The sequence below is a fragment of the Lynx canadensis genome, chromosome E1 (assembly GCF_007474595.2).
Source record: "Lynx canadensis isolate LIC74 chromosome E1, mLynCan4.pri.v2, whole genome shotgun sequence".
NCBI classification, from domain to species: domain Eukaryota; kingdom Metazoa; phylum Chordata; class Mammalia; order Carnivora; family Felidae; genus Lynx; species Lynx canadensis.
Genome location: NC_044316.2, coordinates 114076 through 137351, shown reverse-complemented (window position 1 = coordinate 137351; position 23276 = coordinate 114076). Strand labels below are relative to the sequence as shown.

General features: G+C 50.6%; 1 protein-coding gene across 3 annotated transcripts in view; it reads left to right on the top strand.

Moving 5' to 3' along the window:
• Positions 1 to 23276, top strand: part of ZZEF1 (zinc finger ZZ-type and EF-hand domain containing 1) — a 103676-nt gene that overhangs the window by 34655 nt on the left and 45745 nt on the right. For 2 of the 3 annotated variants that reach the window (XM_030296079.1, XM_030296078.1), the window contains exons 12-27: positions 3832 to 3943; positions 4900 to 5115; positions 6108 to 6208; positions 6907 to 7076; positions 7615 to 7748; positions 10331 to 10401; positions 11251 to 11365; positions 13916 to 14075; positions 15181 to 15302; positions 15407 to 15529; positions 16346 to 16512; positions 16590 to 16671; positions 17434 to 17635; positions 18456 to 18604; positions 19668 to 19908; positions 22264 to 22343. In XM_030296079.1, the coding sequence (XP_030151939.1) occupies positions 3832 to 3943; positions 4900 to 5115; positions 6108 to 6208; positions 6907 to 7076; positions 7615 to 7748; positions 10331 to 10401; positions 11251 to 11365; positions 13916 to 14075; positions 15181 to 15302; positions 15407 to 15529; positions 16346 to 16512; positions 16590 to 16671; positions 17434 to 17635; positions 18456 to 18604; positions 19668 to 19908; positions 22264 to 22343 (2245 nt within the window). The remainder of the gene's footprint in view (positions 1 to 3831; positions 3944 to 4899; positions 5116 to 6107; positions 6209 to 6906; positions 7077 to 7614; positions 7749 to 10330; positions 10402 to 11250; positions 11366 to 13915; positions 14076 to 15180; positions 15303 to 15406; positions 15530 to 16345; positions 16513 to 16589; positions 16672 to 17433; positions 17636 to 18455; positions 18605 to 19667; positions 19909 to 22263; positions 22344 to 23276) is intronic. The other variant, XM_030296080.1, reaches the window with a different exon arrangement.

The window sequence follows — 23276 nt, the reverse complement described above, 5'->3', positions numbered from 1 at the left end:
GTGGCCATGAGCATTCATTGCTTTCTAGCAGCATCTGAAGACATGTTTTAATTTGTTCGTAGACCCTAACCCATTCCTTCTGTGACCAGGTCGAGTCATCTCCAGAATGGCTGGGTGCTGATACGTGTCTGGACTGTCTTCAGTCTCCCAGCCACCCGGAAGTTTACATGCCCCAGCCTCCCTCCTCCTAGTCATGCTTTTACTGGAGATGTTTTTAAGCACCCAGCTCTGCACTGGGCCTGATTCTGGGCGCCAAAGAGACACATTGAGCGCGTTGGCGCAGTCCCTGTTCTATGGTGCTGTCCTCTCAGATGAGCAGTGTCAGTGTTGTCCGCACTGGGCAGGAGAGGAGGGATGGGGGTTCTGGGAGGGGAGACCCCGGAGGGAGTACCGTCAGTATTAAGAGCTAAGGATGACGTACAGGTGATCAGCCGCTTGAAGAAGTAGAAGGAGAGATCTTGAGCAGAGAGCAGAGCAGATTTGTGAACTCATAGGGGAAGCACGGAGGGGGTGGGGGCTTCAGGGTCCTGCAAGTGCCACAAGTACTTTGAGGTGGAGAGTGGCGGAACGTGGACCTGGAGGGCCAGAAAGGGGCCGAGTCTCTGAAGGTCTTTCTGTCTCTGGATCAGGGCTTGGACTGTATCCTTTAAGCAAGGAAGGGCGGTCGGTGTAGTGTTGAGGAGTTTCAGAGAGAAGAACAGAGAGACTAGATGTGTGTTTTACCAGTACCGTTCTAGACCATGCTGTGTGTCGCATGGGCAGGGGAGACCAGCGTGGAGGCAGGGTGGGATGGGAGGAGGCAGCCGGCGGCATGGGTCACTTTGGCCAGAGCCCTGGCAGTGATGGAGAGGTGGCGACCCACTGAGAGACCGCCAGAAGGTCACTGAGTGTAGAGCAGAGGAAGGAGTATCGTGTGGGTGTCAGGGAGGCCTGGGATTTTGGCTTGGGCAGGTGGGGACATTGGGAGTGCCTTTCTCTCATAGAAAATACGCAGGAGAACAGGTCTGTGGGGAAGATGGTGAGCTCCGTTTTGATCCTGTTGAATGTGAGGTTTAGGGACACCTTGAGGTACTTGACAACTAGTTGGGTAAGTGTGTCAGGAGTCTGGAAGAGGCGTATTGAAGCTACCGATAGATAGAGACAGTTCAATGATCATTTAAGTGAGTTAGATCGTTCTGGAAGAGTGTGTGGGCCAGGAAGAGAAGAAAGACCGTACAGACCAGCATGCTGAGAGGCACCAGCATTTAAGAGGCAACGGAGAAAAAGGGAGCCCAAGAGACAGCCAGCGAGGCAGTAGGAAGGCCTGCGTGTGTCATCATGAAGCCGGGGGAGTGATGTGAAAGCAAGTAGGGGGTGGGCAGCGGTGTCAGATGTGACCCAGGGTCAGTGGGATCAAGTCTGCGCGTGAACCTGCCAGATTTAGCCACAGGTCATTGGTGACCCTCGGGCCGCGTTGCCTCCCTCACTCCTAGTGGCAGGTTAGAGCTCACGGAGCTGAGCCCCCGACTTGCTGATCTTGCTACAGCGCGTCTTGGGTGACAGGGCGCTAGAGCTCACGGAGGGCTCTAGCTGTGGTCCAGTAGTGAATGCTAAGTGTGCATGGTGTTCGGTGTGGATTCCGATCCGGTGGTTCTGGGCGGGGTCTGAGACTTTGACCTGTAGGAAGCTCTCAGGTGACTGACGCTCCCCACCCACGGACCACACTTGGAGTATCCGGGATCTAGAATAACTCCCTCTCCCTGCTGTACTTCCTGTGGTGACATTCCAAGTGCCACCAAGACAAATGGTCATTCAGTCTCTAGAATACTCGAGGACGGAGAGCTCACGGCGCTTCAGTAGTTAGATTATATTCAGTTGAGATCCACATTCCGTGCCCTTAATTCCAGCCCTCCAAATATCCTTCACCCCTAAAGTCTCCCTCCCCACCACAAATGTATGCCTTTTTAAGAGATGCCTTTTTTTTTTTTTTAATGGTAACTAGAGATTACACTTGTTTTTAAGCAGCGCTCTCCCATTCTTGGGACATATTAAAAGAAGTTTTTCCCCTAAACCTGCTGTTAAACAAGATCTTTCACGTATAGGATTTTTTTTTATTTTTAAAACTTAAATGTAGCCTAGTCACTACACCCTTACTGATTTTTAGCTTCCGGTTCCAGCCTGAACTACTCTGAAATCCTGCTTTGGCTAGCCTCTGTGCTACCAGTCTGTCTCCAGTTGGGAAATCAAAATGTTAATGTACATGCATCTGTCTTCTTCCCCCCCCCTTTTTTTTCCCTCTGTCTCTCTGGCCGGATGTGGATCAGTCAGCACGCCCAGAGTCCGCTGTCTGATTGCTGTGTGGTGCACTGAACGAGGTTGCTTCCCTTTGTGTCTGACACCCAGACAGCTGTCTCTCCATCTCAAAGATTTTCTTGATGGCTGCCACAGAGTGAATTAAAAAATTCTCAAACACAATACTGATGAAACTCGTTGAAGTGGTTTTGGGTTAAGACAGAATACCACCTGTCCCATTGGGTTTAGGGTTAACGAGGTCATGAAAGGTTTATGCTAAGAGGGGCTTAAGCTGGGACTGTCTGGGTGGCTCAGTTAGTTAAGTGTCTGACTCTTGATTTTGGCTTAGGTCGTGATCTCATGGTTTGTTGGATTGAGCCCCTGTGTTGGGCTTTGTGCCGACAGTGCAGAGCCTGCTTGGGATTCTCTCTCTCCCTCTCCTCTCTCTCTTTCCTTCCCCACTCACGTGCACTCACTCTCTCTCAAAAAGGAATAAATAAACATTAAAAAAAAAAAAGAAAGTGGGGCGCCTGCGTGGCTCAGTCAGTTGAGCGCCGACTTCGGCTCAGGTCATGATCTCGCGGTTCGTGGGTTTGAGCCCCGTGTCGGGCTCTGTCCAGCTTGGAGCCTGGGGCCTGCTTCGGATTCTGTGTCTCCCTCTCTCTCTGCCCCTCCCCTGCTCACGCTCTGTCTCTCTCTGTGTCAAAAATAAACATTAAAAACAATTTTTTTTTAAAAAGAAAGTATCTTCTTGACTTATGTTAAGAAGAGAACATTTTTTGTGCCTGTTACAGAACCTACCCCGAGTCCTTAATCTTTTCCCCCTTCTTGCCATGAATGCCCAAGTTTGCTTCTCACACAGAGTACTCCCGTGTTGCCAGCTTGCTGGCTGTATTACAGATTAACTAGTGGAAAGTTTTAGGAGTGTTACCTGAAAAAGACTGCCTTTTTCTCCTTTGGTTATTTAATTCCTGAAAAGGGAGTACGATTGAAATGTCTAGTTTTTAAAAAGAGGTGGCACAGAGTTGTGCGTCTTTAGCCTGAAATGCTTTCCTGGAAGGAACTTTTAAGGAACAGGAAGAAATGACAGAGGCTGAAGTTTTCCTTTTTCAGAGCTCCAGGTTCTGAAAGCTCCCTGGCTCTTACCCTTCGGTTGTTGAAAGGGAACTAAACCGCAGGCTGGTCGTATGTATATCAGCCAGACCTCGGGAGAGAAAACCGAACCTCCCTCTCCTTTGGATCTTTCTAGAAGCACACAGTGGCTGTTGTATCTTTCCTTATTCCTGACCTGCTCATCTAAGACACCTTGGGTTTGTGTCTCATTCTTCACATGTGCCGGCTATCTAGAGAAGCAAACTTTTCTTCAGTGCCCAGATTACGTTTGGAGGCTGAGGAGTGGGGAGGAAATCACCACCAGCCGCTTCACGTGCTTAGAGATGCAGGTGCTACACCCGCTCCCTGGTTGTCACTTGACAGGTTGCACATGCAAGTTAATGCCACTCAGACCCTTGAGGAGCTTAGAAGTAGGACGGTGTTTTGTGATCACCCTTGTGCTTACAGGGCTGGTTGCTCACCTGGTGACCTTGGAGAGGAAGACCCTGTTGGCTGGTTTGAGCTCGAAGAGGAATGGGACGAAGCAGACGTGAAGCTGCAACAGTGCAGAGTCGCCCAAGTAAGCAGTCGCGAGTCGTGGCCTTCGCACGCGTGCCGCCCCCTCCTTTCACCGCGTCCGTGTTGACGGAGGGGTTGGCGCGTGCCCGCCCCCGAGCCAGCTGTGCCTGGGACCGATGGGCGACACTACGATGGTGGGACGTTCGGGGGCTGTGCCCAGAGGAACAGCGTCCCGCCCCGCCCCCCCGGAGGTCACCAGGGAAGGCTTCCCAGGAGAGGCGGTGTGCCGCCAGGTGTGGAGAGCCGATCACGTCATCGCCTGGGGCCAGGCCGGCACGTGTGGGGAAGGGGCGCGCAGCTGGGCGAGCGGAAGGTGTGCTGTGCCCGCGGTGCGGGAGACACGATGACTGTCCGCTTCGTTTTCTTAACTAAAGCCTCGTGTAAGTCTTAGTGAGAAGCTTCAGTGAGAGGAATGAGAACTGTCCGTAGGGCCTGTACGCGCTGGGTAGACATTTATGCATTTGAGTCGTGGAGTCTGGATGGCTCTTGGCAGAAGAGCTTCCACGGTAAGAGGCCGATGTTGCGTAGGAGGTGAGCTTACGGGTGGCTTTGGCTTTGCGCAGACAAGGCTGCATCCCGGGCCGTGGGTTGTCTGTGTTAGTTGGGGGCTTTGAGAAGATTCCTTAGGGCATTTGTTGTTGACTCTTGTCACCACATACCCGATCTCTCTTTCACAATAACTGGGCCACAGAGCACACGTACTTCCCGGATTCATCCCGTCTTACCCTGTGTTTGCCCTGATGAGAGGGGGTCATGCCATTTCCCTTACTGTAATCCTTCCCCAAACCTGACTTGGTTCGGCACTCATATTGTCTTTCTTCTGTTTCTGTGGATGTTGGACTTCTGTTTTGCGCCTTGTGCTAGGCAGAGTGGGACCTAGTAGGTTGTTAACGTCACCCCTTCCATTTGTGTTCCAGCTGCTGAGTCCTTCCCCTTCAATCTGTCTTTCCTTTCTAGTATTTGATGGTGAAGTTCCTCTGCACCCGCCAGGAGTCGGCAGAGCGCTTGGGAGTGCAAGGCCTCAGCATCAGTGGGCATCTCCGGCCGGCGAGAACCGGGGCAGAGCAGCACGTCGTCTGCACCCGCTGCATAAAGGACACGGAGGACAGCGTCTGCGGGGCCACCCTGCTGCTCAGGACCCTTCAGTTCATTCAGCAGCTCGCCCATGACCTGGTAGAGTTTTCTCAGTTGTCAGATCTCATTCCTTTGGGAAAATCAATGGTGACGTTGAGGGAAATGAACAACCGGTGAAACCTGACCCTGCTGAAGCGTGCGGAGTGAGCGTGTGCGGCCGGCATTGTGCTGCCTGGATGACCCCGGAAGAGCCGGGGAGTGAGGTGCTGGGCGTTGGTGGTGGTAGACTAGGGAGACACGGCAGGTTTATGGGGTTTACGTCTTCCTTAAGTCCTGGGAGAATTACTTCTGAAGTACAGGTGAATTCTGCTTATTCCCTAAAAGTACCAAAATGTCTAGATGTGAAATCATTTGTGTTTTCGATACTGACTTGTACACTCACTAATAAAAACACAGAGACCGCTCACTCCAGGGAAGATTCTAGCCGCCACCCCCAGAGAGGTGGTGACTTAGCTCAGGGATCGGCGGGAGCAGCCGCGTCCACTGTTGGCCTCCGTTCTGCCTCAGCACGTTTAGAGGCTGTACCTCAGTTTATCTGTGTTTGTTTGGTCTTTGTTACTCAAGCTGTCCTGTCACAGCAGGAAATAGCAAAGGAGAGGGGCTGCTTCGGAGCAGCGGGAGTGTTAGCGCACAGCTCCCCTTCGGGCCTACATGCACGCAGGCGCGGGTCTGAAAGGGTGCTCCTGGGGAGGGCTCTTCACCACGTAGAGACTCACTTATGTTCGTGTGTGGTGTTTGTGGACCTGGACTCTGGTTGGGGGCCGGTGGGGGGTGGGGCGTGTGCGCGTACATTACGCGGACGTGTACTTTCATACACAGACACACACGCACATATGTATCGTAGAAAGTTTCACACCAAAAGTCGTTGTTCACACACTTTTTAGTTATTAAGAGTGAGCATCAGTTACATGGGAGTTTTACACATGTGAGCCACCTCCTTCTTTCAGATCAAGGAGGAAATGAGCTATTACGGTATTTCTCTAAACGAATTTCTCCATTTTATTTGTAACTTATTTTTTATAATTTTTTAGGTGCAGCAGAAGGAAAGTGGCTTAAAATACAAATCTTTTCTGGACTTCGCGGGTCTTGATTTGCAGATCTTCTGGAATTTTTACAGTAAATTAAAGCAAAAGTAGGTCAGAATTTGTTGTAAGGTGATAATCATATAAACAAAACTGAAAACACTAAGTTTTGTATTCTAAATAGACCAGTTTTTCTTCCAAGATTTTTTGACTTCTCACAAGTTTATTTATTTATTTTTTGAACATTTGTTTATTTTTGGGAGAACACAAGCGGGGTGGGGGGGGCGGGACACAGGATTCGAAGCAGGCTCTGGACTGTCAGCGCAGAGCCCGATGTGGGGCTTGAACTCATGAACCGTGAGATCATAACCTGAGCCAAAGTCGGACGCTTAACCAACTGAGCCACCCAGGCGCCCGATTTCTCACTAGTTTATATTCTCACTTGAAATATCGGTTATTGTTAAAGATAACACCTCCTGTTTCTATAACATATTTTGGGCAGTGTTTCTGCACACATTTTGACATCAGACCCTTATTCCGGCCTGGCGGGGTGAGCAGCTAGAGTATTGTGGGAGAACCGTCACTGTGCAGGGGAAGACGTGGGCTCCCGAGTGCCCACTTGCCCCACAGGGGCTGTGTTTTCAGCTGCTACCTGGTACAGCATTGATTCTGTTCTGCCTCTCTTTCTCCCGCCGGCACTGTTTTTACTGTGCCCCATGGGTCTGGGGAGGCCTTTGGAGACAGCTGTTGGCTTCGGAGGGTAAAAACAACCTCCCGTTTTGCTCTCTGATACTCTGTCTCTCTGTAGTCCGAGGGAAGAATGCATCTGTGCCCAAACCCTGCTTCTGCGCCTCCTGCAGAGCTGTTTCTCCGTGCTGCGGAGCGACGGGCCGGCCGCCTCTCAGGACGCAAAGGCTCCCCGGCAGAGCCCTGCAGGGGCGGGGGCTGCCAAGGAGCTCCACACGCACTTGTGTGACGGTAGGGAGTGTGCTCGTCTTTAACGGGACCCTGTGCTGGCACAGCCTCCCACTAGAGGAACAGGGTCCTGTGGTCGTGCAGGCTCAGGAGAGGGATCACTGCTTTAGAAAAGGACCGTTTCCTCGGGTCCTGTGTTGAGCTCAGGATTTATTCTCTGGTCGGTGGTTTCCTCCTGGTTTCTGACATATAGGGGTGTGACACTGAGAGTGATCACTATCATGCTATTCAGTCTTTAGTGAAGACACTGGCCTGAGGGGGAGTGATGACAAACTGAGGCTAAAACCCAGGTGGCCATGAGAAATTACTTTTAAGGCTTTGCCGAGTTGTGTCTCAAAAGGACCCGGAGATAACGAAATAGAAACTGGTGCATGTAGTCTTTATTTGAGTTCATGTCACGTCCTCATACTGCCTCGCCTGGGCAGAGGTGCTGAGCACACAGTGGGGAGCAGGGAGTTTACAGGCTGGTTAAAGCAGACGTACGTGTTGTGAGTGAACAGAGGGGACGTGTTAGAGCTGATTCCTCGTTCATTTTCATCAGTGGTGGATAGGCTGGATGGAGACTCTGTGCCCATGGAAACATTAAAACAAGAAGTCAAGAACACCCTTCTTAATGGGGCTGCCATCTTCTTTCCCGATCGACAGACCCGACGGGACCACCTCTTTGCCATGATGGTGAGCATTCACTCAGACGTTCGGGTGAAATTGACTAGTCTTTGTTTCCTCTGAATACCTCCCCAGTTTCAGTCTTCCAGGTGTGTGTTTAACACTCACTGTCTGCAGCGTTGTGTGTGGGACATGAACGTCTAAGGACAGAGCTCCATCCTCAAGGTGGGGACGGCGGATAATTCCAGCTCTAGTGCCTGGCCTGTTGTGTTACAAAGAGGAAGGAGCCTAGTTCCTTCATCTTCCTGATTTGCTGACAACCAAGCATTCTTTTCAACAGTCTAACTTTTTATGATGGGAAAATCTGAAACAAATACAGAACTAGACTAAATATAATACCTCCTACCCTGTATGTACCCATCACCTCGATTCAACAGTTGTAAACTCAGGCTAATCTTGTTTCCTTTGTGATCTGCCTTATCTGCTCTCCCTGCCCTTCCTCCAGTATTATTTCAAAGGAAATCCCTGACCCATTCGTCAATACTTCAGCTTATATCTGTAATGAAATAGAATCTTCCCAGACCCCTTCTCCTTGTCACTCACACATTAGTAGTGGGGAGTGAAAAGTGCTTTTCATGTTGATAAAAGTTATGTTACCAAGTGGAATATCTTGTACGAAGATCCAGATTTTTAATTCTGAAGGCGGTATTTCTGTGTGAAAAGGAGTATGAGTCATGAAAAAAAGATGTGAATGATGATGTGAGACAGAACAGAAATTTCTCTAAGCCACACCAAAGACCTCTAGGTCAGGAAACTCCAGGGTTTCCAGTATTCCAGAGATGGTAAAATACAGGGAGACATGAATAAAGACTATGTAAGAAAGCAGAATTAGAGGCCAATCTTACTTGTAAACAAAGTTAGAAAAATCCTAGTAAAGTGTTAGTGAATCAGTCCAATAAAATATAAACAAAACCCTGACTGAGTTGGATTTACCCTAGGAATGGAAGGGTGGTTTAACGTTACAAAATTAATAAATGAAATCAGAGGAAAAAGTTATATCAGCAAGTACAGAAAACAGCTTTAAAAAAGATTAAATTCTGATGATGATGAAAACCACAAAAGCGTTAGCAAACTCAAAACAGAAAGGAGCTCCCTCAGTCTGGGGGAGGGTGTATATCCCAAACCTTTCATACGTAATAGGCTGAATGGTGGGTCACTGGAGGCATCCCTTTCAGAATGAGGAGCAGGACAAGGATGCTTACTGGTCACTGCTTCTCTGTGATGTCGCATTAGAGGGCCTGGCCAGTGTGGCAGGACAAGGGAAAGAAATTTTAAACTACCATAGTAATTGGAAAGATAAAACAAATAATTACTTACAGGTGATATGGTTATAGGTTATTTTTTACTGTCTGTGAGGACAAGCACCTGCTGGTAAAGTTGCTGGTAGGAATTTAATGGGGAAAACCAGATACAGAATTTCAGAAAGCATTTCTCAACGCAGCAGTGAATTAGCAGGTGTAGTGAGGTGCTCTGTGGGCTGCAGGTAAAGACAGGAGGAACAGCAGAAGCATCACGTGTGGTCCCCGACACCAGAGGCCCGCCCTGCCACGAGGAAAAAGTGGCCGCACGTGCGTCACGTGTTTCGAGGAGAATCGTGTTGGGGCCAGGTGGTTGTGGATGGTTTCAGAGAGGAGGAAGGGTCTTTGGTTGTTTGCAGCTCTCTGCGGAATTCGCACATCACCTGGAGGATCCGTGTTCACGCCAAGTCGTAGCCTTTGACAGCATCTGCCGGCCTGACCTGCTGGACTGTGGCGGGACTGTGTCCTGCTTGATTCCTAGAAGCATTTGCCAGGCAGCTAGCTGTGCAATGATGGTTTTTGCTAGCTTGTGTCCCACACGTCAAAATAGAGGACATATGACCTCTTGAATGACATTGCTGTCCGTTAGCAGAGGAGCTCTGTCACTTTCCCTCTGCCCGCCCCTTCTGACAGCACTGGCTGAGGGCTCTGTGTTCCCTCCTCATGCTTATGGATTGAACAGCGTCTCTTGTCTCTCCCACCCTCCTTTGCCCGGCTGCACCCTCCGTCTTAAATCCTCTGGAAATCCCCTTCAGTGCCTCACATAATGGTAGACATTGGGTACGTTCACGGAATGAAGAAAGTGCCCCTAAAGTAGCCCAGCAGCCCCATCAGCAGATGTGATTCCTGGAACTGTCACTGTAGCCTGTCTGGCTTGTATAGAGAAAGCTTAGATCCTGGTAAAAACAAACAGAAGATTCACAAGAGATGCACTGTGTCCCTGCCTTTCCTCTTACAGTGTTGTGCCCAGGGATGGAAAGTGTATCTTCCTAAACATTTGAATCAAGATGTCCTGCAGGAGAGCTTGAAAATGTTAACTTTAGCAGTGGACAAAAGCCAACCTGCCATCTTTCGTTTACGCAGGTGGTCTTGCTCCCGCCGAGCGCCAGGCCACTCTCAGTTGGGTGCCGTGAAGTGTATGCCCCACACCTGCAAACCGTGGCCAGTGGCACTTCCTGGTGCTCCAGGCTCTGGAATGTTGTGGAACAGGTTCCCCGACTGTCCGCTCTCTGGTCTTCCAGATGAGGGTCACCGGGCAGGTTGTCTGACTGTGCGCTCTCTTTTTTTTTCTAGAAGAATGTCACCGAGCAAGAGCACAAGCAGTCTCTGCAGCTCACCTTCCGGTCACTGTGCACGTATTTTAGGTATGTTTGCAATTCCTTTCAGTTGTCTGATGTTCCAAACGTTTGCCATTTTCTTTAGCCGTCCCCTTACTCTGCTAAGCTGGGTTTCTAGAGTGAGACACCACAGGTCACGGGAGGGACAAAAACAGTGGTGGGATGATAATCTTGTGAACAGTTTACTCCACGTCTCCGTCCTTGTGCGACTGTTTAGAACAGAACCCACTGAGGCTCTCTCTAAGCACTTCAGTTTCTAAGTGATTTTTGAAGACAGAAACAAGCCAAAGGAGTTTGGGGTCGTGTGGTCAAGTCTGAGAAGCCAGCAGCACAGAATGGTGGTTGAGCAAAGGAAGTGTGGGGAGGGCAGGACTTGGGCCTGGGCTGCACTCCCGGAGGCGTGGGCTCTCAAAGGAGGGAGGGAGCTAATGGCCACAGCTCCTGCCTGCAAGTCAAGTCATGTCTGCTGTGGACGGCAAACGTGTGTTCAGATTCGAGTATCAGGTGGTGGAAGAATCTGGGAGGCCATGTGGGGACATTTGAAGACACGGATGTTTGGCTGTGGTTGTCCCGGTTGGCCGTCGTGAGATTAGCTGTACTTCCTGCTGGTCATCAAGGTGATTTACGCTTCAGATTTACTTCTCAGAATCTCTTCTAAGGACGTGAGGATTTTCGGGCCTGTGCTTCTTAAGGACGTGGGGATAGACCGTGGCACAGGCCCAGCCGGGACGGGGTCCTTTTTCTGACCCAGACTGCTCACGTCCCATAGAACTGACACTGAAATCTTGCTAGGTTTCTTTTTAGAAACTTGTAAGACAAATGCCTGAAAATGCCTTTTCTGAAACAAGGTGTCGTGACCGATTTGTGTCCTTTCAGTGATAAGGATCCAGGTGGCCTTCTGCTCTTGCCCGAGAAGGGTGACGTGGCCAGCATGAACAGCAGTGACGTGCTGGCGGTCATGAGCGTCCTCCTGTCCGTCGCTGCTCGAGAGGTAACTAGTGGCCGCTGTGCTTCCTTCCCCCGTGCCAGGAGGTGCCCATGGTCCAGTGATCGTGGCGCCGCCTCCATCAGCCTCAGTCACAGTGTGCACGTGGCCCGTCCCTGTGGCCGTTACAGACCTGCCTTGGCTCCTGATCACCTGCCAGGGAGGGACCCTTGCCTGTCCCCCGGTCGTCAGCAAGCAGTACATGTGGGGAAAAGTCGTTAAGACTTTCTCTGAGAAAGAGGAAGGGGTTTGGCGGTGTCCCCTCTGGTGCACTTCCGAGAGCCCAGCGCTTAGCATGTACCTGTGGTGTGGGTTCTGTGGAACTTTAGCTTTTTTTTTTTTTTTTCCCCTTTAATTTAAGATTAGTTAGCCAACTCATAGGCTCATTAAGTCTGAAAAAGTAGACTCTTTTCCTCTGCTAATGATATTTTTAAATTTTTACTTTATTTTTTTAGCACAAAGGATTCTGTTTTTCAAGATGTAGTCTGTGTGTCCACTTGGTCAGCTTCACCTGGTGAATGTGATCAGAAATTTGGGTTTCTAGGCCCCACTGCAGGCTCCTGGTTTAGAGCCTCTCGGGACAGGCTTCAGGATCTGCATTAGACGAGGCACCGCTGGGACTCTGATGGGACCGACCCCTGTGACTGGGGGACCAAGAATTGCTCTCTGGACTAAACATGGACCAGGGCAGCTGTGACCATGGGACAGGCCAGACCGCATCCTTGGGACATTTAATGACGGCGACCTCACGATAACTTGTTTTTTGTGGCTGAACTTTAGTGTCTTTGAGTCTCTTACGTGTTTTTTTGTTGGTGCTTTCCTGTTTCCGTGTTGCTGCCTGAGCCACACTTTCGTTCGTTCCCGGCTGCTTTGCTCTTAGGGAGAGAGCTTGGGCTGTGCTGGGTTGTCACTTGCCAGGGTCGCCCTGCGGCAGGCCACTGTGCTGACCTAGGATTACTTGGAGTCCAGGGATGTTGGTCTCCCGCAGCGATGCCCATGTTCTTTACGGCAACGTGCTGACCGCCCAAGCCTTACCTGTTCTCGGTCAGCACTCTGCCCATGCTGTCACGTGAATGTTCCGTTTGGCTCTTTCTGCCTTCTATCTCGTTTCCAGACTCTTCGGCCCCTCTCTTGAGTCTCCCTTAAAGGTCCTCCTGCAGCCTCCACCTGCTGCTCGTCCGTGTTTGCTGTGTCTGTTAGCCTCCCTCGTGCTCATCTGTCTTTCTTTCCACCACATCCACATTCGTGCGCGTGCTAAAGGCCACTGACGAGATGGGCAGAGGCCGGTATTTGAAGAAGAGAATGATCACGGATAGACTTAGAACATGCTGACTTTGTGGCTCCGGCAGGACTTGAGGTGGCAAGAGCTCCTGGACACTCAGGAGCTGAGTCAGTGCTGAAAATTCCGTAGCCGTTGACCAAGGGCTGAGAGTCCAAGCCGTGACTGCGGTGCCCGCCTGCCCCCCACCCTCACCCCGCCCACCTGTGGGCATCTTGAGGAGCATCTCACTAGAAAGGCAGCCAGGAGAGGAGGAAGGAGTGTCAGGAAGAGATCCTGGGAGACAGAAGCCCAGGGAAGAGGGAGTTTCAAGGATAGTGGTCAGGAGAGCCACTGACGTTAAGGTTGAGTGATAAGGTTTTGTTCCCTAGGTGGTGGCTGATGCCTCCTGGGGAAAGGCAACTTTGGAAAACGGAGCTCACCTACAAAAGAGGACCTACCGACAGGCAGTTTAAAGACCACCTGTCCATTTTAAGAACTAAACAGTCCGGGTAGTTTTGAAATCTCCCTGCCCACCCACATGCCTTTCCATGGCTCACCATCCTCCTTCCTCGCCAGGCAACCGCCCTTCTGAAGTTTATATTGATCATTTCCTGGGTTTTGTTTTTAGCTTTTCAAACACAGCAGCTTTGTTTTACCTGGCGTCAGCCATTAACGGAGTCACATGGCGTACGCACAGTCTTCTGGGACATGCTGTTTTCCCTCAACGGCGTTTTTGAGACTCGGCTGTGATTTATTTATCCATTTTCCTTTGCAGGGGTAATCAGGTTGTGTCCATATTGGGGCAGTAACACGGAAATTGTGAAAGGAACACATCTTGGGGTTCTTTTGCACATGAATTTATCCCTAGAGGTGATAAATCCCTAGGGTCTCTCTCTTCAGAGAGCCTCTGGAGAATAAAGTTGCTGGTTAGAGGGCAGTGGAGGGTGAGGAATTATTTTTAAGGTGGGAGAGGTGTGGGTGAAGGGTCAGGGAAGGAGCCAGAGGGAAAGGGGGTTTGCAGATGTCAGAGAGAAGAGGTGACTGGTGGAATGAGTCTTGTAAGGGGCTGAGGGGAGGGCACGTGCAGTGAAAACCACCTGGAAAGCCGGAGGGCGAGAGAGGACCTTTCATAATGCCGTTTTTCGTGCTCAGTTTCGAAAAGCTGAAAGCTCTTTCTTAGCTATTCCCCATTTCCCTAGAATTTTTTGCCAGTGATTCCTGTTCTCCGAGAACGCCCATGCCTGTGTTCTGTGAAGACCTGGCTGTAAACATTGTATCTGTTCCCTCCTTCCTAGTGTGAGCTGTTGGTGCTCAGTGGGGCCCAAGGGGAGGCCGGCTCTGTGCTCTTCTCCCTGTTCTGGGCGGTCCAAGGCAGCCTGCTGTCCTGGTGCTACCTGCAGCTGAAGAGCACGCACTCCGGAGCCCGAGAGCTCGCCGCGGACCTCCTCGACCAGTGTGAGTGTCGGTGCTGGACACACGAAGCCATGGGAAGAGAGAGGTGTCTGGGTGTTGACTGTCCTCTTTAGTGCCTCATGCGTGGAGTACGCGTATGGTTTTCTCTTCTTTGTTACTGGTTATATCTGTCTCTGGGTTGTTTTTTTCTTCTTAAAATAGAACTCTATGGCATGTCTTTTGGCCCAGAATTTTCTGCTGAATGTGATAGTATGCCTAAGTGGGTTAAAAAAAAATTTTTTTTTTAATGTTTATTCATTTTTGGGAGAGACAGAGACAGAGCATGAATGGTGGGGGAAGGGGGGTGTGGAGGGCAGAGAGAGAGGGAGACACAGAATCTGAAGCAGGCTCCAGCTCCAAGATGTCAGCACAGAGCCGGACGCAGGACTCGAACCCATGAACTGCGAGATCATGACCCGAGCTAAATTCGGATGCTCAACCGAGTGAGCCACCCAGGCGCCCTGCCTAAGTGTTTTTTGTTGTGGGATCAGATCATTTCGCCGCCTAAACATTGCTCCTGGATGTGCAGCACTCTTCAATAGAGTCTGTCACGTCCATTTTAATCAAGTTACCCAAAAAAGAAAATCCTGAATTTTTAAAATCTAAGGTATATGTGAGCCCTGCTGTGGTCTTTGCAGATACCGAAAATCCTCATACTCATGTTCTGTAAACTCACAGAGAATTAATTACATGACCGCCAACAGGTTCTGAGAACCGCGGGTGTGGAAAATTCGGCTCTCTTACATTTGGTCTCAGCATTGTGACAAAACTGCTGATGGAGTAGAGTCCTGGGGCCACCGAGCAAAGGGAGAGGCCGCCTGGCAGCCGGGTCAGTCAGCCAGTAACCCTTCACTCACACAGGTGCTGTCTCCACCTTGTCAAAAAGTAGTAAAGACAAAAAAAAAAATTAACCCACTTTAAAAGTGATCTTTCTTGAGATTTGCACTGCTTTTCTTTCCCAGAGGGAAACATAGTGGTCTCGTGGTCTTTCTGACGTGGAATCCCCCTACAGCGTCTGTGACCCTCTCCAACTCTGTCCTTGAAGACGACCAAGCAAGTGACGTTTCTACCGTGTATAATATTAATTACTGTCTTTATGTTTTGGTAGATGTGGCACAGTTTCTGGCGAGCTTGAGAGTGATTTTGGAATCCCTTTTGTCACAGTATAGTGGAAAGACCCTTGTAGAGAAATTGTGTAATTCCGTGTTTTCGATGGCAGCTCGTCAACTGGTAAGACACGGTGACGGCCTATGTGAAGCAGGAGGGGTTGGTGGCCCGCAGCCCTGGGCAGAGTCTGAGGCAGGCGCCCAGTGCTTTGTTACTCTTCCTTTTAGGTCATCTTTCTCCTGGACTTCTGCACTCTGGACATTTCGCACTGTGTGCTCCTGAGAGAGTTCAGCACGCTCCCGGAACTGTTGAAGCAGCTGTGCAGTGACCCTGAAGGAGGGCCAAATACGGTAATTCGAGTGGGCATTTGAGCCCCTCCGCGTCCCCTCTTGAGAGTGATGTGATGCTGCTGAACGAAACCTACATCATGCACATCTACATGAACAGACTGCCTCTGGGAGAACCCCGCCCCGAGTTCTCTCGCTGGTTTGCTAACAAGGATAAAGGGTGGCCCCAGTTGGTCTGGCCTGATCAGCGTCCGAAAGGAAGCTATATGTAGGTTAATTTCCTTTCTTAGCACATGAACTTACATAAAAGCCGTGTAAGTAAAAACCAGATTGAAGTCTAGAAGAGAGAATGTATGTCGAAAGGCAAATTCGAAGGTTGGGTATTTAAAAGAATTTTCTCCCTCCTTAACCTTACAGGACACCAAGATTTTTCACTATCTTCTTTGAGTCTCAAAAGAACTCTGTGGAAATAGAAAGGGCATGTATCATAAAGCCTAGTTTCAAGGTGAAAAGGCAAAGACGAAAACACAGGGAGGGAGAAGAGGAGATGAGCTCAGGTTTGCCAAGGTCCCAAATTCGGTGTTTTTTTCCCACTGGAAATTCAAGTGGGTAGTGAGTGGTCTCCAGGAAACAGCTCTGCCCCAGCCAGAAAACAGAAGCTAATCACGGAAGCACTGTAGTGCCCTAAAAACCACTGCTCAGGGGGAGACGCGTGGTGACCGGGTGCGCAGATAGAACATCGGGATACTTTGAGTCCGTGCGGCAGTTTGTGTCGGCTGTCCAGACCGTCTGCCCGGGTGCTAACGCGGAAGCCCCGTTGCCTGCGTGTCTGGACACGAAGTGATGGACGCTCTCTTGCTTGCTTGTTCGTTTGTGCAGCTTGATGTGGAGCCTTGGCCACAGGAGCGTCCGGTGGTGTTACACACGTGGACGAAGGAGTCTGCACACAACTATGAGAACAACTGCCACGAGGTGTCCGTCTTTGTTAGCCCGGGCGCAACCTGTTTTGAGGTGGAATTTGATGAGCGGTGTGAGACTGAGAAGCGGTAAGATGCTCATGCTTCCCCCTAGCGGAAACGCTTAACGTGAGCGAGGGCAGGTAACAGCGATTCTGCCTTCACAGGTACGATTATCTGGAATTTACCGACGCTAGAGGTGGAAAGACACGCTATGACACCAAAGTCGGCACTGACAAGTGGCCCAAGGTGAGTGGTGCTCCCAGGAGGAGGTGGCATGTGCACTTCTGCACCGAGCCTCCGCCGTTGGCAGCCCGTGGGGGGAAGGGCGGCTGGGTGTTGAAGGTAAGTGTTGGTCACGCTCTCGTAAAAGGGAGGGCTGGTGTCAGAGTTCACAAACGACAGCCGGTCGTCTGTTTTGTAGATAAAGGTATCTCGGAACGTGGCCTCGCCCCCGTTGGTTCACGTGTCGTTTCTAGCTGCTTTGGTGCTGCAGTGTAGAGTTGAGTGGTCGCAGCAGAGACCTCACGGCCCCAGAGGTCTAATAATTTACTGTCTGGCTCTTCACAGGAAACTTGCCAATCCCTGGTGTGTGTCACATTATCCGGTGTGAACGGGGAGTTGGGATCCTCGGCGTGCAAGGGCCAGTGGGTCCCGGAAGGCCTGGAGCATGTGGGGAGAGCCAGGAGGGCCCCACCGCGGTGGGGCCCGCACGACCTCTGGCGCGGGGTTTCCTCTCCGCTGTCGGTGGTCTTGGCAGGGAGCGGAGGGACGCTCAAGTACCGTTTCTGGCCGAGATGGGCGTCCGGGGTTTAGAGAGCCTCACTAGGCGCAGGGGTGAATTTTCCGTTCCAGTCGTTGCGTTGTACGTTTCTCCTTCGTCACCTCGGTGGGCGTGGCAAGATAGAATGGCGAGAATACAGACTGGCTTTGGACTTAGATTTTTCAGTCTTGGAGAATGTGCCTGGTACTGAAGTGGCGCTTTCTCGCGGCTTCTGTGTTTCTCTCTAGAAAGTGACCTTTAAGGCCGGCCCGCGGCTCCAGTTCCTCTTTCACTCGGACAGCAGTAACAATGAGTGGGGCTACAAGTTCACAGTCACGGCCTACGGTCTGCCCGACGTGGCCGTGTCGTGGGCGTCGGATTTACAGCTGCTTGTTTCCCGGCTGCTGGGACGCCTCGCTGCCCAGTGCATGGCGCTCAAGTCTACGCACAGTGAGTCCGTGGGGGAGGGCCAGGCGGTGCCCTGTCACAGGGCCCTCTAGACCAAACCGGTGTAAACCCAGTGCCCACTGGGTGTTATTTCCGTAGTTTCTTGACGTGGACTTTGGAGCCTGTCACAGAGGGCACATGGGGCACGGGGCTGGTGTTCAGTAGCATTGCTGTTGTTTTTTTCGTTCTTGTTAGTGAAATCTGGAAGCCAGAAACAGAATAAGCTCTATATCCTTTAACCACATGAGTGTTTTTGTTCAATATGGGAATGTGGATTTTGCCGTAAGGTGATTTTTCAGCTTAGTTATTAAATGCATCTAAGAAAGAATAATTGTAGAATAAAACTTCCTCATGTATTTCATTTCTATTTCACTTTTTGAGGCTTTCCGATTGTAAAAGTAGAATGTCATAAAAATTGCATAATGGGAAAATCAAGGAGAAAAGCCATTCCTAGTGGGGAAAAGTATTAATATTTTAATATATCTCCACCCAGTCTTTTTTTACATCTGCTCATAAGCACACAAGGGTGCGTATTTAATTCTCATTTGTTTTGTAAACCAAAGCTTACACCTTGTGAGCATTTCCCGTGTCACTAAACACCTGTGCCCGGTCTCCAGCAACGCCCCGGAGCTGAGGCTGTGGCACAGGATGGGTTCGCGGTGGGGAGGGGTGTTTATCAAGTGCCGCGGTCATGTCGCGGTAACTGCGTGGATCCCTTGCTCATCTTCGAGCGCCCAGTGGTTAAAACCTCCTTTTGGGCAGTTGACAGACTCTCGGTGTCGCCGGGAGAACAGAGCTCTCATGAGCCTTCTTCTCTTTCCAGAGTTAGGGGGCGACGTGGCCGTGCCCCCGGCAAAAATGGCGGCGGTCCTGAACTCCCCGCTGTGGAAACCGGTCTTCCGGCATCAGCTGTGTCTGGAGCTGGGATTAGCAGCCAGCTGGCCCACTAGCCCGCGCCAGGATAGTAAGGAGGTATTTACTGTCCTGGCGTCTTTCTACCTGCAGTGGAGTCCGCTCGCTCACCGTCGCCGCTTTGAATCACGAACGCCTGTGTTTGCGTCCCCCCCACTCCCCCACCCCCCGCCAGTTGTTAGCCCCTGGAAGGCAGGGTCCACCCCTGGTTCACCTGGTGTCCACACTGCACGCTCAGTGGGTGGTGGGTGTTCTGACACGGCAAGGGAGTGACCCCAGCCGAGTGGCGTAGGTGCTCAGGAAGGCTCTCTGCGCGGAGCTGCTGAACCGGCCCATTGAGTCCGCCGCTGGTGCCCACTGAGTCAGACGGAGTGAACGATTTGTGTTGCACTCTTGTCCGTGAACAGCGGCGCTCGTGGTATTTCGTCAGCTAAACAAGTTTGCCTCTCGTCCCCCTTCTGTCGCCCTGCCCTCTGTTCCTGCACTACCTCTTGTCCCTCCCTTCCCCAAGTCACTTGGAGGTTAGCGGAGGGTCCAGGGCCTCTCCCCCGCCATCCTCTCTCTGTAGATGTGGCTTTTTAGCTGCGGCATCATCTTATCGACCCTTGTCATCCCACTGCCGAGCACCAGTAATGGCTCCCAGTGCCCACAGGGTGAAGTCCGAGTTCCTCGGTATGACGGTCGAGGCTCTATCCCATCTCCTTTCACTCTTCCCTTTTCACCCCCACCCACCGCCCAGCCCCGGGTGAGACTTAAGGCCAGGTCAGTCTTGCCGCTGACTCTTAACTCCGGCTCAGTCTTCAGGGTCCGGCCCAAAGCCCACTCCCGCCCAGAGGCTCTTCTTCGTGACATCAGCCGCCCCGGGGGCTCTGTCCGGTGGGCTCTGAGCACTGGGCATCCCTCCCTGGCATTTGGTGCTCGATAACCTTTTGCTCTGTGGTGGCGCTGGGGTTCACACCCTCACCGTCTCCCTACATTTACCCTGGTTTTCAACCCGTGTACCTGTGTGGTTTCCCCAGAGCTCCCCGTGTTTTGTCCTTCTCCTCTGGCCTGGCAGGTGCTCGCCGAACCGTACCCCTCGAACGGCTGCGCTCACTGGGACCCGTTGTTGTTGTTGTTCCAGGTCACGTGCATCCCCGAGGATCCCTGCCGCCGTCTCCTTCTTGAGTTTGTACAGGCAGACCCTGCCCAGAGCTGCTGTGGGCCACTGTCAGAACTGTGCAAGGGACTCATACAGGCATGTAGAAAACAGGCCCCAAAGACAGATAGAGTTGCTGGTTCCACTATTGATCAAGCTGTGAACGCCACCTTTGCTGCTCTGGTGTGTCGTACTCCAGACTTATATGAGAAGCTGCAGAAATATGGTAACTTATACTACAGGGAATATTTCTCATCCGAAGGCCAGTTGCTAAGTTTTAAGAAAGCCTATCTTAAGTGAAAATTTTAAAATATTTTCAAATATGAACGTGTTTCTACCACCGTAGACTTCATCTCATTAAGTCCTACTCTGCTGGTCAAGAGATTCGTGACCAGTTTATAGTCAGTGGATTGTCGTGCGTGGCAAGTGGCCTTGAGTTTCCTAATCGACAGGTCACTTCTTTCTCCACAAATCTCACGGAAAACTGCCAACAAGTTTAATGGGAGGAAACCCTGACTTGGGTTTAGTCTCAGGCAAAACTGTAAACTGGGGGCCGGTGGCTCTGACCTTCCAAGAGATGCCGGTTACGCCCGGACCCGTTGAGGTCATTCAGTGTGCTGATAATCAGGGACGGGAGCGGAGGTGTCCGCTTGCACCTGCACACAGAGCTCCTGTAGCGTTGCCCCTGCTCAGCCTCCTCTGTGGGCAACATGCTCCTTGCCGTCGCGTGCACCTGTGTCCCCTGTGTGTGCAGCCTGCGGCCTCGTAATAATCTCTCTCCTCATCGTCTTTCAAGGGAAGAACATCTCACACTCTCCCTAAAGACGACATGGGGTGTCCCCGAGCACTTCCGTGGCGCAGATGAGACGAGCGGGGGTGGGTGGTTTCTCCCATCTGAGCAGGTCATTGACGGCTGCTGTTACCGCGATCACCCCGAGGGTCACTGCTGCCCTTTTTGCCCGGTTCTTTGGAGCTCACTTTGCAGAGTTTATTTCCTGATTTCTAAAACATCTCCGTTAATCCCTCCTCCTTCAATTCTTAACTATTTCCTTTAAGAAGCTGCTCAAGTAAACAAAATCTACATGGAGGCACGAGTGATTTATGAAAACAGCCATCCCATGGAAGAGTGTATCTCTGCTAGGGGGTGGCGATGTGTCCTGTCAGGTCTTGAGGCAAAAATCCAGTGTATGTTTTCACAATCAAATTATAGTAAGAGAGCTGGACCGTCTCAGTAGATGGACAAAAGCCTTGTGAGTTAACAGCTAGGAAGCAGGAACACCTGGCTGGTTTTGTCGGTAGAGCCTGTGACTCTTGACATCGAGGTCGTGAGTTCAAGCCCCACGTTGGGAGTGGGGTCTACTTAAAGTAACAATTAAAAAAAAAAACCAACAAACCCTGAGAGACAAAATTTTTGGCTGGTTGCCAGTTCCCTAGCTCTTTTTCAGATTGAGTTCAGATATCACATATCTTATTTCAGGAGAGAAACACACAGTCTGATGTGGGAACTTGAAACACTTTGCCGAATATAGGCTGTTCCCAGGATACCTGCCACTCGGGGTTTGGAGGCACCGTTGGAGGCCCTCAGTTCCTCAGGGCTGTTCACAGGTCCTACGGGATGGGCTGCTTTAAGGGTGGCCCTCGTCTAGATCACTTGGTCACCTTTGTGTAAAAGTTGGTCAACCTTTCGCACTAGAAATATACGGCAGGAGTCTTTCACCTAGACGGTAAACTACGTGAGGGCAGGGTCCAGGTCTGCGTTCGTCAGCATTGTGTCCCCAGGGCCTGGTATAGAGCCCGGCACATCCTGCATGTTCAGAAAATTGTCCTCGCATCGTATGTCCGCTTGCCAGAAAGCATCATGCTGTTCTGACACATTCTCCTTGGGTTTTTACAAGACAAGAAAGAAGCAGGGCTCATAGGTCTTTCTTTTAAACAACTTTTTTGTTATGTTTCTGATTATAAGAATAATACCCATGTAGGAACTTAAAAAGTACAGAAAAGCTTAAAATAACGATCAATTATAATCTCATCAGTTCAAGAACAAGTCTATTAACATATTTCTGCATATCTACCTGGCCTTACGGTATATACTGTGTTTTAAATACGTATGTTCTTTATAAATAATTTTGTTTACACTGTTTCAAAGCTGACCTTTTTTTACTTAATTTATACCGTGAACCTTTTTCGTGTCAATAATAATAATTATTTTTTAATAACTATTTTTTATCCACTTCTAATACTCTACTTTTAATATTTTTGATAATTTACTCTCATATTTTTACTTTAAATACTTTACCCCGTTTAATAGTGTGTCCGTTTCAGATGTTCACTTGAAAAGGGTTAGTTTGAAGTAACACAGAGAACCCATTCCAGGTATTTGTGGCTTAACTGATCTTTATTACGCCCAAGCGTCTTCCTGCCCGCAGTGTGTGTGCCTCAGGGAAAAGACTCTGTGTTAGTAGTGTTAGGAGGTTTAGAAACTGATTTGTGCATAAATTTGATTTGGTCGCATCATAAACTGATTTGGTCGCAGTAGTGAATTGAGCTAACTGAGCGCCCTCTCCTTATCTCCTCTCCCCAGTAAAAAGTGGGGGCCACACAGCCCTGAGCGAGGAGTTTGCACAGGTGTACTATTTGGCAGATGGGATTCGGATATGGATGGTAAGATTTTCCTTGCATGGGATCTTTATGTATTTTGAGTTTTTCCCACCATGGTTTCGTTGTCATTAAGGTGTAACAGCCTTCTTCTCAAGAGCATAACCTTAGGAATTTTTTAAAAACTTAAGTTCAGTGACAACACGAAATGCTGTAAAATAATTTAGAACCCTTGAAATCGTAGTGTGGTGACCGCGAAGGGTGTTCAGAGGAAACCGGGTGCGTGTGGGGGGCTGTCACCCCAAAGGCCACTCTGCGGGACCTCGTGGACCAGGTGGAAAAGCACTGTGGTAGATACGGGACAACCACGCAGGGCTTTCAGTGGGAGAAAGGCCACTGTCAAAGGGGGGCCCTTTCTGCATGGTAGAAAAGTGGTTCCGTAGTGACCGTTCGTTGGTGACAGCCATGAACTGGAGGAACAAAATGTGCACCGGTAGGAGGACGGACGGCGAGACCGTGTGTTACCTGGCTGCCTCAGCCACGCTGCAGCGTGAGACGGTCACGTACGGCTGTGCCGCAGTGAGAGTGAGTGAGGCGAGCCACGTGTGTCAGCTCACACACGGGTGACGAGCAGAAGCCAGTCCGAGAGGGAGGTCTGAGTGCGCTCCACCTCACGTTAAGTTGACACGCAGCCCGGGTCTGTGGCGCGTAGTGCAGATGCACAGGAATGGCGAACGCCGTGCTCGGGAGATCATTTTTCTCAGGTGTGGAGAGGGACCCTACACGTTATCATTGTTTACGTGTTCACAGTCGTCTTAAACGCTGTGTAGTGATTGGGAGGAATCCTGAAATCGTGGAGGAGGGGATGGACAAGGAGACGGAGTGCAGGAGACTGACCGTGGTCCCTAGGTAAACGTGACAGCTGCTCCAGGGGTAGGATGGCCAGGCTCCGTGGCCGCTGTTGAGGGGTGCACAGTGGTGTGGCGTCCAGGACCGTTC